The sequence below is a fragment of the Notolepis coatsorum genome (assembly GCF_963971535.1).
Source record: "Notolepis coatsorum genome assembly, chromosome: 15".
Taxonomy (NCBI): Eukaryota; Metazoa; Chordata; class Actinopteri; order Aulopiformes; family Paralepididae; genus Notolepis; species Notolepis coatsorum.
In genome coordinates this window covers 88962277-88980187 of record NC_140179.1, presented here as the reverse complement: position 1 = coordinate 88980187, position 17911 = coordinate 88962277, and the positions used below count along the sequence as shown (strand labels likewise).

The following is a 17911-nucleotide window of genomic DNA, read 5'->3' as shown; positions in this document are numbered from 1 at the left end:
TACAGAACGCAGACCACGAGGAGTCAGTCTCGTTCTCCCTGAAGTGAACCATTTCAGAGCATACTGTATCTCAGCAACAGATAACAAACAAATAAGATTGCATTTGATACGCATGACAATAACATCAAGATGTGGGACTGTGAGCGTGTGAGCGTGTCTCTGTGTGTGCGTGTGTGTGTGTGTGTGTGTGTATATGCATGTGTGTGTGTGGGTGTATGCGTGTGTGTGTTTGTTTGTGTGCGTGTGTGTATGCATGTGTGTGTGTGTGTGTTTGCTAGCACGACAATGTGGGAGGACATCCTAGAGTTGAAACCTTACACACACACACACACACACACACACACACACACACACACACACACACACACACACACACACACACACACACACACACACACACACACACACACACACACACACACACACACACACACACACACACACACACACACACACACACACACACACACACACACACACACACACACACACACACACACACACACACACACACACACACACACACACACACACACACACACACACACACACACACACACACACACACACACACACACACACACACACACACACACACACACACACACACACACACACATTGACCCGCCCACACACTCAAACCAACATTTCCCCAACAGGCTTGTGCAAAAGCCACCTCAAACCCAGTCTTACTGCCCTGTGTGAAGAGAACCTCCTTAATGGACTCTTAAATGGTCCAGTTACAATACCGGGTCAACTGTGATGAAGTAACTGTGGATGGCTGTGGAAACTGGTACATTTCACAGAGGAGAAGCCATTAGTTCAACGCTACGGTGATGTACTGGATACAGGTAGCCTCTCTCTCATCGAGCCGCGCTACGAGGGGAATTTCATGTATGCACGAGGAAGGATAATAATGATAATCTAGCGTTGATTTCAGGAAGATTCGATAATCAGGTGAAAAATGACAACGTGTTTAGTGTATTCCACTAAAACGCTATTATCGCCTCGTTTCTTGGGATTTCTAAGAATCACCAAAACTATACTCATATTCAAAACGGTATAAAACGGAAATGTACGGATGAAAAAACTATCTGTTTTGTGCATTTTGACTGGAAGCAACTCACTGACAATCAACGAGAGACTATAGCTATAATTTAAGATATATTTTAAGCACTCGCAAATCTCGCAGTCTCCCCCTCCCCATTGATTAAAGCGATGTCGTTCAAGCGCCGCCCCCTGGCTCATTAAGCGATGACGCTGGATGAGTTAAATATATCATTTTTATACTGTTAAGACTAATAATCACCAGGAGTTATTCACAGATTAGGTAACAACAGAAAAATATTGCTTTAAGTTTCTACATATTTTTTTTCCCCCATTGTTGGGACACACAGCCATCCAGGTCACGGCACTACTGTAACTTGCCTGCATTCAAACCCTGATCTCATGCAGCGGGAGACCGAACATCTTACTGGCCAGCCGAGGTGCCAAGGGAGATCTTAGGCTCACACGTCCTCAGGCAGCACTGATCTGCCACACACGTTCAGCCCACAGCCCCTCCCCCTCTTACCGTCCACACAGGCGGGCCTGGCTCTCGTGGTCCCGGCGATCTGGCCCTTCTTACAGGCGCAGCGGGCTGTCTGTCTGGCGATGGTCCGCCGCGGTTGGCTGCTGTCCCTGTCCAATGTCACGATCTCACACGTCCCCGCAGCCAGCTGGCCTGGAAGTGACATCACAATACCACAGGATATGAGCATCATTGTGCATGTTTTTTTCCTTTTCTTTTCGAAGGGTAAAGACATGGAAAACTGAACGTTTTTTCCCGAGTCTAACTAGTGGTACAGTATGCTGTTATGACAACATTAAACAATTTAGAAATGACAAGGATATGAGGTGGAACTGTAACAACTCTTTCATTCATCCTGTTGATCTTTCCAGGTATAAGACATTATTGACAATCTCTGCAGCAAGAAGCTGGGGAGTGTAGAGGTAAAAGCACAGGGCCAACCACCGCAGATCCCAGTGAAACTCCTGAAAACTAAGAAGCATTTACATTTACCTGTTTCGCTCTTATTAGAATGCCGTCACAGTGCTCACTTAGACTGACTCACACGGCAGCCTCGTAAAACGTATTGAAGGCTATATGGAATCTTCTTTGACACACACACACACACACACACACACACACACACACACACACACACACACACACACACACACACACACACACACACACACACACACACACACACACACACACACACACACACACACACACACACACACACACACACACACACACACACACACACACACACACACACACACACACACACACAATAGCCTACTCAGTCACTATACAAACAAACAGAAAGCAGAAATCAGATTTCGAGCAGAGCAACATTTATATTATATAATGAAAGCACAACAGAACAGGGCAGCGGCGACCCACACCAGCAAATAATAATACATCACTCACCACTTCGCTGTTGATGTCAGCAACGCGTTGAACAACGTTAACAAAACTTCGCCAACCGGCTACATACATCCAAGAACAAATTAAAACGTTCGCCAACTGGCTATATATAGCTCTCCATTTCCCTAATTCCATATCTGTTAACTTATCCATCGCGGCTCAGAGAGACACGAGTCTCTTGACTCTCTGATCTGTGATGACAGCTGGCGCAAAACTGAAACAGAAACTTAAGGTTATCCTATAACCCTAGTTATATGAGTATAGCGAACGCGGAATAAAAGAAAAAAGAAAAAAAGAGTAGCCCGAATTATTTATTTAAAAACAAAGCCCTACCCAGCCCGAACCCGTCGGGTAGGGCCCTGTCGGGCTCGGGCAGGGTTCAATGGGAACCACTGGACTAGAGCATACATTTGAGCCATCAATGAAATGAAGCAAAAGTTGTTACCTGTGTTGAACTGGTAATGTGGATTACTATTACGATTACTACCACTGCCAATACTACTGATACATCCCTATTGGCAAACTTTATATTTAAAAAAATAGTATATAAAAAAAAATATATATATATTTTTTTCTTTTTAAATTACTTTTTTTTTTTTGGTTCATTATACAACTGTGGCGGGCCGCCACAGTCTAGGTCATTGATGGGAAATCCTGGTTGGCCACCGGATACAAACATGAAACATCCATTTTTCCATATCCTTTTTTTCCTCTGAAGTAGGTACTACACACGAGAAACCTACTATTTAGAGCGCCAACTATTTCCCATTATGGGAACCGCCTCATCGCCCGTCTAGAACTAAATGTACTCATTAGCCATGAAGGAAGTGCATGCATACTGATTCACTTTATAATCGCTGCGGGGCCGGCCCCTCGCACATCCATTCTGTATTCCAGCAGGTGACCTTTGCCCTTTTTGGACGCCCCTCGCTGCTCACAAATTAACCTCTGTCTGCGAGTTGGAGGGGGTTGGGGGGGCCCTTGGGTGCCATCCAGTGGAAGACTTATCAGGGCCTAATTGTGATTGGCGTGAGGATGGAAGCAGTGATTAGATCTGGCCCTCGCCTCCCCTGCACCCCCGTGCCCTGTGTGTGGCCAGAGTAATGAAGCCAGCTGCAGGCGCTCACGTGTCCCGGCAACGGGGATCTATCACAGAGCAACCGCAGGAGAACAACCTGATGGGCTGGAGTAAATACTGTGTGTGTGTGTGTGTGTGTGTGTGTGTGTGTGTGTGTGTGTGTGTGTGTGTGTGTGTGTGTGTGTGTGTGTGTGTGTGTGTGTGTGTGTGTGTGTGTGTGTGTGTGTGTGTGTGTGTGTGTGTGTGTGTGTGTGTGTGTGTGTGTGTGTGTGTGTGTGTGTGTGTGTGTGTGTGTGTGTGTGTGTGTGTGTGTGTGTTATGGGTGTAGTAGAGGATATTTTGGGCGTAGTAGTACATTTTGACCAGTCCTCACAATGTGGAGGTACAGTACAGTTACTTGTTACTACAGTGTTTGGACAAGCTACTTGTAAAGTGTAGTGAGCTAAGCTACCAGTTACTCTGCATTAAAGTGCAGTGAGCTAAGCTACCAGTCTCTCTACATACAATGTAGTGTCACTACACTGAAGCTACATCCCCTCCCCACGCAGAGATGTAGCAAGCTAAGCTACAGCAACACGGCAAAGGTAGTTCACTACATTCAACCAACTTCATTCCAATTCGCAGTGTTATCGCAGTGATCAGTCAACCAGATAGGCAGGCAAACAATTTTCAGTGCAATTGTTTATTAAACAATAAACTGTGCTCTCCGCTCTCACTGCTCCAAAACCAATTTGGCAACAAAAGCAAACAAACCAGAAAACAAAGAAACATGTGCTCCACATAATGACAAAAAGCAGGTGTCGAGAGTGCGCGCGCACGTGTTCATCTGTGTGTGTGTGTGTGTGTGTGTGTGTGTGTGTGTGTGTGTGTGTGTGTGTGTGTGTGTGTGTGTGTGTGTGTGTGTGTGTGTGTGTGTGTGTGTGTGTGTGTGTGTGTGTGTGTGTGTGAACGAGATATATCTCTCTCCATGGAAACACGTTTCTGCCACTGCATATCGAATAACTCTCCTCACTAGAGGATGAGGTGGCTGGACCCTGATCTCTCTGCTCACTAGAGGATGAGGGGGCTGGACTCTGATCTCTCTGCTCACTAGAGGATGAGGGGGCTGGACTCTGATCTCTCTGCTCACTAGAGGATGAGGGGGCTGGACTCTGATCTCTCTGCTCACTAGAGGATGAGGGGGCTGGACTCTGATCTCTCTCCTCACTAGAGGATGAGGGGGCTGGACTCTGATCTCTCTCCTCACTAGAGGATGAGGGGGCTGGACTCTGATCTCTCTGCTCACTAGAGGATGAGGGGGCTGGACTCTGATCTCTCTCTGCTCACTAGAGGATGAGGGGGCTGGACCCTGATCTCTCTGCTCACTAGAGGATGAGGGGGCTGGACTCTGATCTCTCTCTGCTCACTAGAGGATGAGGGGGCTGGACTCTGATCTCTCTCCTCACTAGAGGATGAGGGGGCTGGACTCTGATCTCTCTCCTCACTAGAGGATGAGGGGGCTGGACCCTGATCTCTCTGCTCACTAGAGGATGAGGGGGCTGGACTCTGATCTCTCTGCTCACTAGAGGATGAGGGGGCTGGACTCTGATCTCGCTCCTCACTAGAGGATGAGGGGGCTGGACTCTGATCTCTCTCCTCACTAGAGGATGAGGGGGCTGGACCCTGATCTCTCTGCTCACTAGAGGATGAGGGGGCTGGACTCTGATCTCTCTGCTCACTAGAGGATGAGGGGGCTGGACTCTGATCTCTCTGCTCACTAGAGGATGAGGGGGCTGGACTCTGATCTCTCTGCTCACTAGAGGATGAGGGGGCTGGACTCTGATCTCTCTCCTCACTAGAGGATGAGGGGGCTGGACTCTGATCTCTCTGCTCACTAGAGGATGAGGGGGCTGGACTCTGATCTCTCTCTGCTCACTAGAGGATGAGGGGGCTGGACTCTGATCTCTCTGCTCACTAGAGGATGAGGGGGCTGGACTCTGATCTCTCTCTCCTCACTAGAGGATGAGGGGGCTGGACTCTGATCTCTCTGCTCACTAGAGGATGAGGGGGCTGGACCCTGATCTCTCTGCTCACTAGAGGATGAGGGGGCTGGACTCTGATCTCTCTCTGCTCACTAGAGGATGAGGGGGCTGGACTCTGATCTCTCTCATCACTAGAGGATGAGGGGGCTGGACTCTGATCTCTCTCTGCTCACTAGAGGATGAGGGGGCTGGACTCTGATCTCTCTGCTCACTAGAGGATGAGGGGGCTGGACTCTGATCTCTCTCTCCTCACTAGAGGATGAGGGGGCTGGACTCTGATCTCTCTGCTCACTAGAGGATGAGGGGGCTGGACCCTGATCTCTCTGCTCACTAGAGGATGAGGGGGCTGGACTCTGATCTCTCTCTGCTCACTAGAGGATGAGGGGGCTGGACTCTGATCTCTCTCATCACTAGAGGATGAGGGGGCTGGACTCTGATCTCTCTCCTCACTAGAGGATGAGGGGGCTGGACTCTGATCTCTCTCTGCTCACTAGAGGATGAGGGGGCTGGACTCTGATCTCTCTCTGCTCACTAGAGGATGAGGGGGCTGGACTCTGATCTCTCTCTGCTCACTAGAGGATGAGGGGGCTGGACTCTGATCTCTCTCCTCACTAGAGGATGAGGGGGCTGGACTCTGATGTCTCTCCTCACTAGAGGATGATGGGGCTGGACCCTGATCTCTCTCCTCACTAGAGGATGAGGGGGCTGGACTCTGATCTCTCTCTGCTCACTAGAGGATGAGGGGGCTGGACTCTGATCTCTCTCCTCACTAGAGGATGAGGGGGCTGGACTCTGATCTCTCTCTGCTCACTAGAGGATGAGGGGGCTGGACTCTGATCTCTCTCTGCTCACTAGAGGATGAGGGGGCTGGACTCTGATCTCTCTCCACACTAGAGGATGAGGTGGCTGGACTCTGATCTCTCTCCACACTAGAGGATGAGGTGGCTGGACTCTGATCTCTCTCTGCTCACTAGAGGATGAGGTGGCTGGACTCTGATCTCTCTCCTCACTAGAGGATGAGGGGGCTGGACCCTGATCTCTCTCCTCACTAGAGGATGAGGGGGCTGGACTCTGATCTCTCTCTGCTCACTAGAGGATGAGGGGGCTGGACTCTGATCTCTCTGCTCACTAGAGGATGAGGGGGCTGGACCCTGATCTCTCTCCTCACTAGAGGATGAGGGGGCTGGACTCTGATCTCTCTGCTCACTAGAGGATGAGGGGGCTGGACTCTGATCTCTCTGCTCACTAGAGGATGAGGGGGCTGGACCCTGATCTCTCTCCTCACTAGAGGATGAGGGGGCTGGACCCTGATCTCTCTCCTCACTAGAGGATGAGGGGGCTGGACCCTGATCTCTCTGCTCACTAGAGGATGAGGGGGCTGGACTCTGATCTCTCTCCTCACTAGAGGATGAGGGGGCTGGACTCTGATCTCTCTCCTCACTAGAGGATGAGGGGGCTGGACTCTGATCTCTCTCCTCACTAGAGGATGAGGGGGCTGGACTCTGATCTCTCTCCTCACTAGAGGATGAGGGGGCTGGACTCTGATCTCTCTCTGCTCACTAGAGGATGAGGGGGCTGGACTCTGATCTCTCTGCTCACTAGAGGATGAGGGGGCTGGACTCTGATCTCTCTCCTCACTAGAGGATGAGGTGGCTGGACCCTGATCTCTTTGCTCACTAGAGCAGGGACGTGCACAGGACTTTAGAGGGGCAGGTGCTCAAAGGCTGAAAAGGGCACTGGGCCTGTGCTATTTTTGGGGGGCATTTTGGGGGCGGGGAGGGGCCTTTTTTGGCTTTTGGGGGAGTTTTGGTGATCAAATATTGAATATTGAACTATAATAATCAGTGCAGGAGCTCACTTATCCTTGAAAGACACTGTTATCACTGACTTAAAAGGCCCATACATCTCCATAAATGTTCAGGGCGGAGGGAATAAGTGCTTACCCTACAGACCCCAAGTCTGTTAGGACAGCAGACTCGGTTGGCACTGCTCAAAACTTACCTTTTTAAAATAGCTTTTAAATTAATTATTATCTTTATTTCATTGTCTTATTTTTCTTTATTTCTATACATTTTACTTAAATATTTTATTATAATTTGTATCATTGTTTTATGTAGTTTTTTTTGTCATTTTATTTGTTCTTTTTTAATGTCAACATATTATTTAAATTATTCAAATGGTACTCAAACATGTTCCGTTGTGATCACCAGTGTTGGGCAAGTTACTTTAAAAAAGTAACTAGTTACAGTTACTAGTTACTTCTTCCAAACTAAATTACTTACTCAGTTACAAATGATAAAAGTAACTAGTTACTTCAGAAAGTAACTATTGCGTTACTTTCAAGTAAATGTTTTACATAAACAACATACACAAATCTAAACTATTTTAATGTTGCTGTGGGACAAAGTGAGACTAGCCTCCAATCAAATGCCATGTATGTAGATATTATAATTACTATGTTTATATGGATCATACAAATACAAACACAATAGATGTTTTGGAACTTTTGATATGTATTGCCCCTCAACAGGCCACAACTGGGCAACATTAAATACGAGATTACTCGTTACTGAAAAAACGAACCCTGTTAGTAACACCGTTAATAATAACGCCGTTATTCCCATCACTGGATGTCACAGTATGATGTCATAATCAAACATTCTAGAACATTTGTGATGTCACAGTATGATGTCATAATAGAACATTCTAGAACATTTGTGATGTCACAGTATGATGTCATAATAGAACATTCTAGAACATTTGTGTACAGTATATATTCAACAATGTAGTTGATGACGGGGTCCAGTAGGAGAAAAAGACGGTGAAGAAGGAGAAGAAGGAGAAGAAGAAGAGCCCATAAAAAGAATTGCGGAGGGCAGTAATACGCCACGATGCGTCTACACTGCCGGAAATTCAAATAAGAAGAAGAAGAAGAAGAATATCTCAGATCTCAGAAGACCAAGTGAAGATATCACTTGTTGTTTTCGGCAACGTGTCTGTAAGCTTGAATATATTCTGTAGATACAATTTAAAATCCCCACATGGAAAAGGAAACAATGTCCTGTACAATCCTTAATGAGCTGCGTCTGGAGGGAAGGGTCTGTGATGTGGTTATTAAAGTCAACAGCACTGAGTTGAATGCCCACAAGGCCCTCCTGTGCGACTGCAGTGACTATTTCAGGTAAGTTTAGCTTGGTTCAGGTTAGCTTGGTTAGTAAACAGATATCATACTGTACTTTGACTGTAAACAGATACTATACTGTATGTCTACTGTAAAAAGATACTATACTGTACTTCTACTGTAAAAATATACTATACTTCTACTGTAAACAGATACTATACTGTAATTATACTGTAAACAGATACTATACATATACTATACTGTACTTCTAATGTAAAAAATATACTATAATGTACTTCTACTGTAAACAGATACTGTACATCTACTGTACAATTATATTATACAGTACTTCTACTGTAAACATGTACTATACTGTACTTCTACTGTAAACATATGCTATACTGTACTTCTAAAGTAAAAATATACTATAATGTACTTCTACTGTACACATATACTGTACTTCTACTGTAAACCAATACTATACTGTACTTATACTGTAAACATATACTATAATGTACTTCTACTGTAAACAGATAATATACTGTACTTATACTGTAAACAGATACTATACTGTACTTCTACTGTAAAAATATACTATACTTCTGTTGAGTTAAAACTCATGAGTGGAGCATGTCAAGACACCTCAGACAACTACCAACTACATCTCCCAGAGTGCATCAGCTGCAAGATGGCTGCCGTTGGCTGATTGAACAGCTGTTAAAGGCTGGTGGTGGAGACACTCACAGAACAAACAAACAAAGCAAGCTGAAGGTCGACCCAAGGAGCTCTACCCCCAAAGACGCCAATGGTTTTCAAACTATGTGAAGAACCAACCAGTCAAGAATCAACTGCAACTGAAACTGTTGAAAAGTTGAAAATAAAAATTTACTTGGAGTTGGAACTTGGAGTTGTTTCCTTATGTCCTTTGGAGTGGAAAGCAAGAGTTGACTTTACAGTTGAAAACCAAGTGCTAGCAGTGGAGGACGAGGATAAAACTGCTTCGACCCAATACTGCTGACACGGAAGGATAAAGATGGCTGAAGATATGGCGGAGGTCAAAGAACTAAAGAAGGAGAGGACCACAGCAAAACGCAGCTTCACCAAACAAGCCAACCACATTGCCAGAGGAGCAGACACCATGCTGCGATCCGAGCTGATGGATGAGTTCAGCACACTCTCACTCTGTTATAGAGCCGTGCTTGAGGCAAATGATGAATTCAGGTTTGGGCTGGAGGCTGAAGTAGAACCTGAGGATGAAGAGAAAGGGCTTGACGAGAAGCAAGAGGACGACCTCAAACATACTTCAAAAGAAGCCGAAACAAAGATGGCAGAGATCAAAGACATTGTGCAGCTAATCCTGTGGTCCAAATATGGAAAACATGAGCTGGAAATAGCTATTGATGGAGCTGAGAAAGTAAGTGAAGCAGCAGGAACTGTGCCAGTGAGGACTGAATCTTTAGAGTGCTATGAACAGCACCTAACGCTCTCAGACAAGATGGGAGACAAGGCCATCTCTATAATGTCCACGTGGGAGAAATGGATACCTGACGAATCCAGAGATGAACTGAATGCGAGGCTCAAGAAGCTAGAAGACACCCTTCTCAGGCTGAAGATGAGGAAACCTCAGTTTACATCTGCACGCAGCCTGAGGAATGCTGAGCAAGGCACAGGAGTTGCACCACACCATCCGACGACACCGTTGGTGAGGATAAAGCCAACCACCCTACCTACCTTCTCTGGAAATAAGAGAGAATATCACAGATGGAGAAAAGATTGGGAAAGCCTGCAAAGGCAGGGAGAGCCATCCGGATCCCCTGAAGTTAAAAAGATCCAGCTCTTGGACAGCGTGGAGGAGAAAATCTCCAAAGAACTCAGACTTTCTACCTACACTACAGCCAGAGACATTTTCAGAGTCTTAGAGAACAGGCATGGAAATAAATCAAGCATCACTGTGGAAATCCTTGAAGAGCTCGACAGGATACCATATGTAAAAGGAAACCAGCCAAGAAAGGTCATCGACCTTATACAAACTGTGGAGAAGGCTCTGTCAGATCTCACTGAATTGGGCAACTCTGGGGCCATAAACAATGCACTTGTGATCAAATCAATTGAAAGCAAGTTACCTGACTTTATCAAGAGAGACTGGTTGATGTTCATGGTAGATCCCAGCAGCAATGTCACAGCAGAGAACCATTTTGACATGCTCTTGAAATATTTGAAGAACCAGGAAGACGTACTGGAGAGGCTTGATCAACTAAGAATTGTGGAGAAGACTGACAAGCCAGATCGCCCGGACAAAAAGAATGAAAGAAAGTTTGCCTCGACAAAGAACACAAAGAGACTAGAGCTTGACGTATGTGTTGTCTGTGGCGACAGTGGACATAACCACAAACTGTTCTTTTGCCGGAAGTTCAAGGGACTGAAGCTTTCGGAGAAGACGGCTGCCTTGAAGAAGCTGGGAGCATGCAGGAAATGTCTCGGATGCCATGACGGAACTGCATACTGCAGAGAGACATTCCTATGCAGAAATGCAGACTGTAAGAAGGGAGGAAATGCCGCAGACCACCACTATATCCTCTGCCCAAAAGGAGAATTCAAGCCTCGATGGGAAGAAGGAAGAGGTGGAAGAGACGGCAACAAAGGCAAACTCACAGAGGAATAAGAGTCGTTCTTGTCTGAACTCTCCTCTGAAATGGCAGATCGAGGCAGAAGGGCTTTTACTAACAAAACTACAGTGGCACTCAAAACCTCCGGCCAGTCTGAACTACTGCGAAGAAATGGTCTCGCCGAGCTTCCTGTCATCATGATGCTGATGAAAGTCACTGCAAACGCTGGTCAGAAAATTGGGACATTGATTGACCTAGCGTCAGATACAAACTACATCACCCATAAGGCTGCTGAAAGACTTGGGTTGAGAAGAGAGAAGATAACATTGATTGTGCATGGGGTTGGAGGAATGGCCATGAAGGTGGACACTCAGAGATACCTCCTCAAAGTTAGAGTGAAGACTCCTACAGGCACTGAAAGAGCCCATGAACTAGTCTGCTACGGCCTAGATGAAATCGCCAAGGTCCATCAAGTGATTCAACCAGAGAGGTTGCAAAGGTTTTTCCCGGAGGTCAAGCTTGAAGAGCTGGAAAGGCCAGAAGAGGTTGAACTACTCATAAGCCACCGAGAGGGAAGACTCGCTCCCCAAAGAGTAAAAGTAGTTGGAGACCTCGTCTTATGGGAGAGTCCACTGGGGAAGACGGTGGGCGGAGCACATCCTGATCTGCATGAAGAGGTGGACGTGGAAGCATATGAATCAAGAACTCACTTTGCTCGCTCCATGAGAACAGCAGCAGTCAAATATCAAGAGACATTCACAGTTGCCAGTAACCGTGAGTTCCTTGAGTGGTGGCACTGGGACAGCATCGGAGCTGCATGTGAACCAAGATGTGGAGGATGTCAATGTGGAAACTGTCCACCAGGAGGAAAAGAAATGACCCTGGCAGAGGAGAGGGAGTATGAAATCATTAAAGGAGGCCTCACCTACAAAGAGGAGGATGCTCACACCCCATCTCCACACTGGGATGCAAAATATCCTTGGACCGTAGATCCTGTCTCTCTCCCCTACAACAAAAGTGCAGTCCAGGCCTGCTTCTTAAGGATGGGAAAACAACTGAGCAAAGAACCAGACTGGAAAGTTGCATACACAACCCAAATCCAGGAAATGGTCGAACGAGGAGCAGCCATAAAACTCACCGATGACATCATTGACAAGTGGACTGGACCAGTGTGGTATGTGAGCCACCTGGTGGCGCCAAACCCCCATTCAGTGACAACACCAGTTCGTATTGTCTGGAACAGCAGCCAGAAATACAAAGGCGTGAGCATGAATGACATCCTTCTTAAGGGACCAGATGTACTCAACCCTATTAGAGCTGTACTGCTACGGTTCAGAGAAGGTGTGCATGCAGCTCTAGGAGACATAAAGAAGATGTACAACTCTGTGTGGCTGGAGCAGCGTGAGATGCATCTACACAGATTCCTCTGGAGAGACAGCCCAGAAGAGGAGATCAGTGAATATGCAATCACCAGAGTCAACATCGGGGACAAACCTGCTGGTTGCATCGCTCAGTTGGCTATGAGAGAAACGGCGAGCCTGCCCAGCTTTGTTCACTTGGAAGATGAACGCAGGGTCATTGAAGAGGACAGTTATGTGGATGACCTCTTGACCTCCCACAATAACCTGGATCAACTCGACAAAATCACTGCAAAAGTTGAAGAGATTTTGGGAGCTGGAGGCTTCTTCCTCAAACCATGGGTCCAGTCAGGGCAAAGTGGGAGGAAAGGAACAGAGAAGGAAGTCCTAAAAGAGGAACAAGGGAAAACCTTCATTCTCCCAAATCAAATGAGGGAAGAAGACAACAAAGCCCTAGGCATCGGCTACCAAGTGGACGAAGACAAGCTCTACATGTTGACCTCAGTTAACTTTTCCAAAAGAAAGAAGAAAATGAGAGTTGGCAAAGATCTCCTCAAAGAAGAGGTGATAACCGAAACACCAAACCCACTGACTAGAAGGGCTCTCTTAAGCCAAGTAGCCGGGCTGTACGACCCAATTGGCCTAGTAGCACCGGTCAAGCAGAAGGGAGCAATTCTTGTCAGAAAGGCATTCCAAGAGGGAGGAGGTGGCAAGCTGACCCAAGAAACCTGGGACAAACCACTCTCGGAAAGCATCAGAGAAGAAGCCATACAGCTTTTTGAAGAATATGTACAGCTTGGTCAGGTGAAATTCTACAGAAGCCTCACACCAGCTGACTGGAAAGGAAACCCTTGGGGCATCACATTCTCTGATGGAAGTGACAAAACCTTTGGAGCTGTGATGTACTTAAGGTGGGAAACATGTCATGGCATTGAAGTTCGGTTCGTGGAATCAAAAGCCAAACTGACACCTCTGGATCAAAAGGGAGAAGCTGTAAAAGCTGAGATCTGTGGAGCAGTCTTCGCAGCCAGAATCAGGAAGTATGTGGAAAAGCATGCTCGAATGAAGATCGAGAAATGGTTCCATCTGCTGGACAGTCAGACGGTCCTTGGGGCAATCCAGAGAGACAGTTATGGGTACCAAAGCTTCTTTGCCAACAGAGTGGGTGAAATCCAAAAGACTGCACCAGTGCAGGACTGGTGGTGGATCCGTGGAGGTCTGAACATAGCTGACATCATTACAAGAGGAGGCACTCCTGAAGATTTAAAAGAGGATTCCACCTGGCAAAATGGACCAGATTTCCTGAAGTGGCCAGTGGAGGAGTGGCCCATTAAATCAGCTGGAGAGGTAGCTGCCCAGGCCAGGGAGAGCGTAAACACACTCCAAAGGAAGGCATTTTCAGCTGCAATCACACGAGCTCAAGCTAAAATCAGTCCGCAGGAAGACGACCCTCTGACCACACAGGAAAGTCAAAAGGAAATGCCAACTCTTCTAAGAAGGAAGCCCACTGGCTGGGTCAAAGATCTTGTGGAAATAAGAAGATTCAGCAACCTGTCCAAACTGGTGAGAGTCATCGCCTGGGTCTATCGAGCTGTCAAGCAGTGGCTAGAGAGGAAGTGCCAGGTGCCAGGGCAGTCAAAGTGGGAGGCATCACCCAAACAAGCTGGGTTGACTGTAAAAGAACTTGACAACGCATCTGAAGACCTTTTCCTCGCTGCTCAAGAAGCTATAGCCTTCCCAGAGACGACTCTAAGCAGATTGGCAGTGTACAAAGACGTGAACTCTGGACTCCTACTTTGTGGAGGCAGAATCCAGATGTTCAACGAAGTGAAGACTGCAGTGCCAGTCTTACCTTTTGAATCGTGGGTGTCTACATTGCTGGCACAAGAATCCCACAAAGCAAACCATGAGGGAGTAGCAGGAACCCTTCTTTGCATGAGGAAAAAGGCTTGGGTGATAAAAGGCCGGAGACTTGCCAAGAGGGTGGTTGACAGCTGTGTCGTTTGCAGAAAGAACAATGTAAAACAGTGTCAACAAATCATGGCTGACCTGCCTCCAGAGCGAACAGGCCCAGCTGCACCCTTTGAATTCACCACCATGGACCTGTTCGGCCCCTATGAAGTGAAGGATGAGGTCAAAAAGAGGACCAGACTCAAAGTATGGGGAATCGTCTTCTGCTGCATGGCTTCCCGAGCCATGCACACTGAAGTGGTGAGTGACCAGTCATCCGAAGGATTCCTGCTCGCCTATCAAAGGTTCACTTCGCTGAGAGGACACCCCAGGAAACTCTGGTCAGACCCTGGCTCTAACTTTGTGGGAGCCAAGCCTGCTCTGGAAAAGCTTTACAAATTCCTTGACCAACTGAACAGGCCTGAACTTGAAGGAAGAGCTGCCAAACATGGCACAGAATGGTCGTGGAAGATCCACCCCGCAGACTCTCCCCACAGGAACGGTGCAGCAGAGGCAGCTGTCAGAATAGTGAAGCGGGCCTTAAGCAACCTTGGTGGAGAAGGTGTTTTCACATGGGGAGAATTCCAAACGTTTCTCTTCATGGCAGCCAACCTTGCTAATGAGAGACCCATCGATGCAAGAACTCAAAGCAGGGAAGACTGCATAGAGTACATCACTCCAAACTCTCTGCTTTTAGGACGTGCCCATCCTAAAGGTGACCCTGGAGACTTTCAGTTTGATGGCTACCCATACAAAAGACTTCAGAATATTCAGGCAGAAGTCAGCAAGTTCTGGAAGAAATGGAGCCAATTGGCCGGTCCTAATTTGTTCATAAGGAACAAATGGCACACCAAAGAGCGAAATGTTGCTGTTGGAGATGTGGTCTGGTTGGCTGACCAAATTGACAGTACAAGCTGGCTAGAGTAGTCAGTGTCAACGCTGACCGCAAAGGCATCGTAAGAGATGTGCTGGTGAGGACCTTTCCCAGCTATCCTGTCCCCATCACGAAAGCAAATGACAAAGGAAAGCCCACAAAATCAAACAGTGAAAAAACCAAAATCCCGGCCACAATTCTGCATCGAGATGTCAGACGGCTGGTCATTCTACTTCCTACTGAAGAACAACAGAAGCGTGAAGGACTTGAGTGACCTCTGTGGTTAAGAACCCAGGAGCTCAAGTGGGAGGTGTTGAGTTAAAACTCATGAGTGGAGCATGTCAAGACACCTCAGACAACTACCAACTACATCTCCCAGAGTGCATCAGCTGCAAGATGGCTGCCGTTGGCTGATTGAACAGCTGTTAAAGGCTGGTGGTGGAGACACTCACAGAACAAACAAACAAAGCAAGCTGAAGGTCGACCCAAGGAGCTCTACCCCCAAAGACGCCAATGGTTTTCAAACTATATGAAGAACCAACCAGTCAAGAATCAACTGCAACTGAAACTGTTGAAAAGTTGAAAATAAAAATTTACTTGGAGTTGGAACTTGGAGTTGTTTCCTTATGTCCTTTGGAGTGGAAAGCAAGAGTTGACTTTACAACTTCTACTGTGCTAAGACCCTATACTTCTACAGTGAAAATATAGGGCTGTCCCCGACTAAGGATTTGGATAGTCGACTATGATTGGCCAAAATTTGCCGTTAGTCGTCTATATATATTTAAAAAAAAAAGTGTAATATATATATATATTTTTATCATTCCATTTGGGCTGTGGGGGGTGCTTAATGTCTGAAGGAGTCGACTAAAGGCTTGTTGTCTTCTGCAAAAGCATGCAATTGGTCCACTGATGGATACATCTTGATATTTGTCTAGTCTAGTGTGTTCATTAGATGGGTGAAATCCTCTTTCAGTGCCTCTGTGCCTGTTTTCTTAGGCAGTTGGCCTCTGGTATGCGTGATATTAGTGTTAGCCACACTTCTAAGAGGTTGGTAGTCGACTACGGCTCCTTTCGACCGATTAGTCGACTATTCGACTAATAGGGGTCAGCCTTAATTACTACACAGGACAGAATGTTGCTTACTGTTTACTCATCAGATATCTCTATACTCTGCGTCCCACAGAGTCCTCTTCACTCGCTGGAGCGACTCAGAGAAAGCAGTCTACACTATCCCTGGGGTGTCCCCGGGTATGATGCAGCTCATCATAGAGTACTCCTACACACGCTTTGTGCTGGTGACAGCAGAGAACGTGAAAGAGCTTCTGGTGGCTGCAGACCAGTTTCTCGTCACTGGCATAGTAGGAGCATGCTCTGACTTTCTAGAAGGCCAGCTGTCTCTGGAAAACTGTGTCGGCATCTGGAGGTTCACGGACATCTACTGCTGCCCTGACCTGAGGCGCAAGGCCCATCTCTGCATCGTGTGCCACTTTGAGGAGATGTTGCACGTCTCACAAGAGTTTGTGGAGCTGTCCCCGCAGCAACTGGTGGACATCATCGAGAGGGATGACCTGAACGTGAAGAGCGAGGAGACGGTGTTCGAGGCCATCCTCCGTTGGATCGACCACTCCCATGAGGAGCGTAAAACACACATCCCTTTGTTGGTGTCCAAGGTAACTAATTGTATTATGGATACACAAAAATGGTTGCTAGTGCCTGAGCCACATTTATTTTTAATTACATTTTTATTATTTAACTTTTTCTTGTTTGTCTGTCTCTTGTCAAGGTCATTATGATTCATGTTACTGTTATTATTGTTGTCGTCGCTGTTGTCATTGTTATTATTATTATTGTACTGTTATGTTCTGTTTTATGTATGAAAAGAAAAGAAAAACATTTATAAAAAAAAAAAAAAAAAAAAATTATTAATAACACTAGGTTCCCTAGTACGGTGATTCTCAAACATTTGGGTCCAAACTGTTTCCTAGCAACAGAAACCGTCTACAACCGATGTCTAAGTTGTACCCGCTGTCTGCTTGTCTCTTCCCAGGTTCGCATGGGCTTGATGAGGCCTGACTACTTCAGGAGCAACGTCCAGAACAACCCTGTGGTGAGGGACAGCCACGACTGCAGGGCCCTCATCCTCAGCGTCCTGAACCCCCCTGGCTCCGACAGGCTCCCAAACCCCCTGACCCGCCCACGCCGGCCCCAGGAGGTCCTATTGGCCATCGGAGGCTGGACTTATGACGGAGGCAGCACGACCATGGAGGCTTACGATATCCGAGCCGGTGGATGGATGGACGTGAGCGTTGGGGGGGAGAGTCGCCGGGTTGGCCACGGCACCGCTTATCTCCACGGTCTGGTCTACTGCCTTGGCGGCTCGGACGGCAGAAAGATTCTCAGCAGTGTGTGCAGGTTCAACCCCGT

The 17911-nt window shown here is 46.9% G+C and overlaps 1 protein-coding gene across 1 annotated transcript in view; it reads right to left on the bottom strand.

Annotated features, from left to right (window-relative positions):
* LOC311242136 (chemokine-like protein TAFA-5) overlaps positions 1-17911 on the bottom strand; it is a gene marked incomplete at both ends in the record, with an annotated part of 312136 nt that overhangs the window by 76343 nt on the left and 217882 nt on the right. Inside the window, one exon of the mRNA XM_084331090.1 lies at positions 1574-1723. Coding sequence (XP_084187216.1) covers positions 1574-1723 — 150 coding nt within the window. The remainder of the gene's footprint in view (positions 1-1573; positions 1724-17911) is intronic.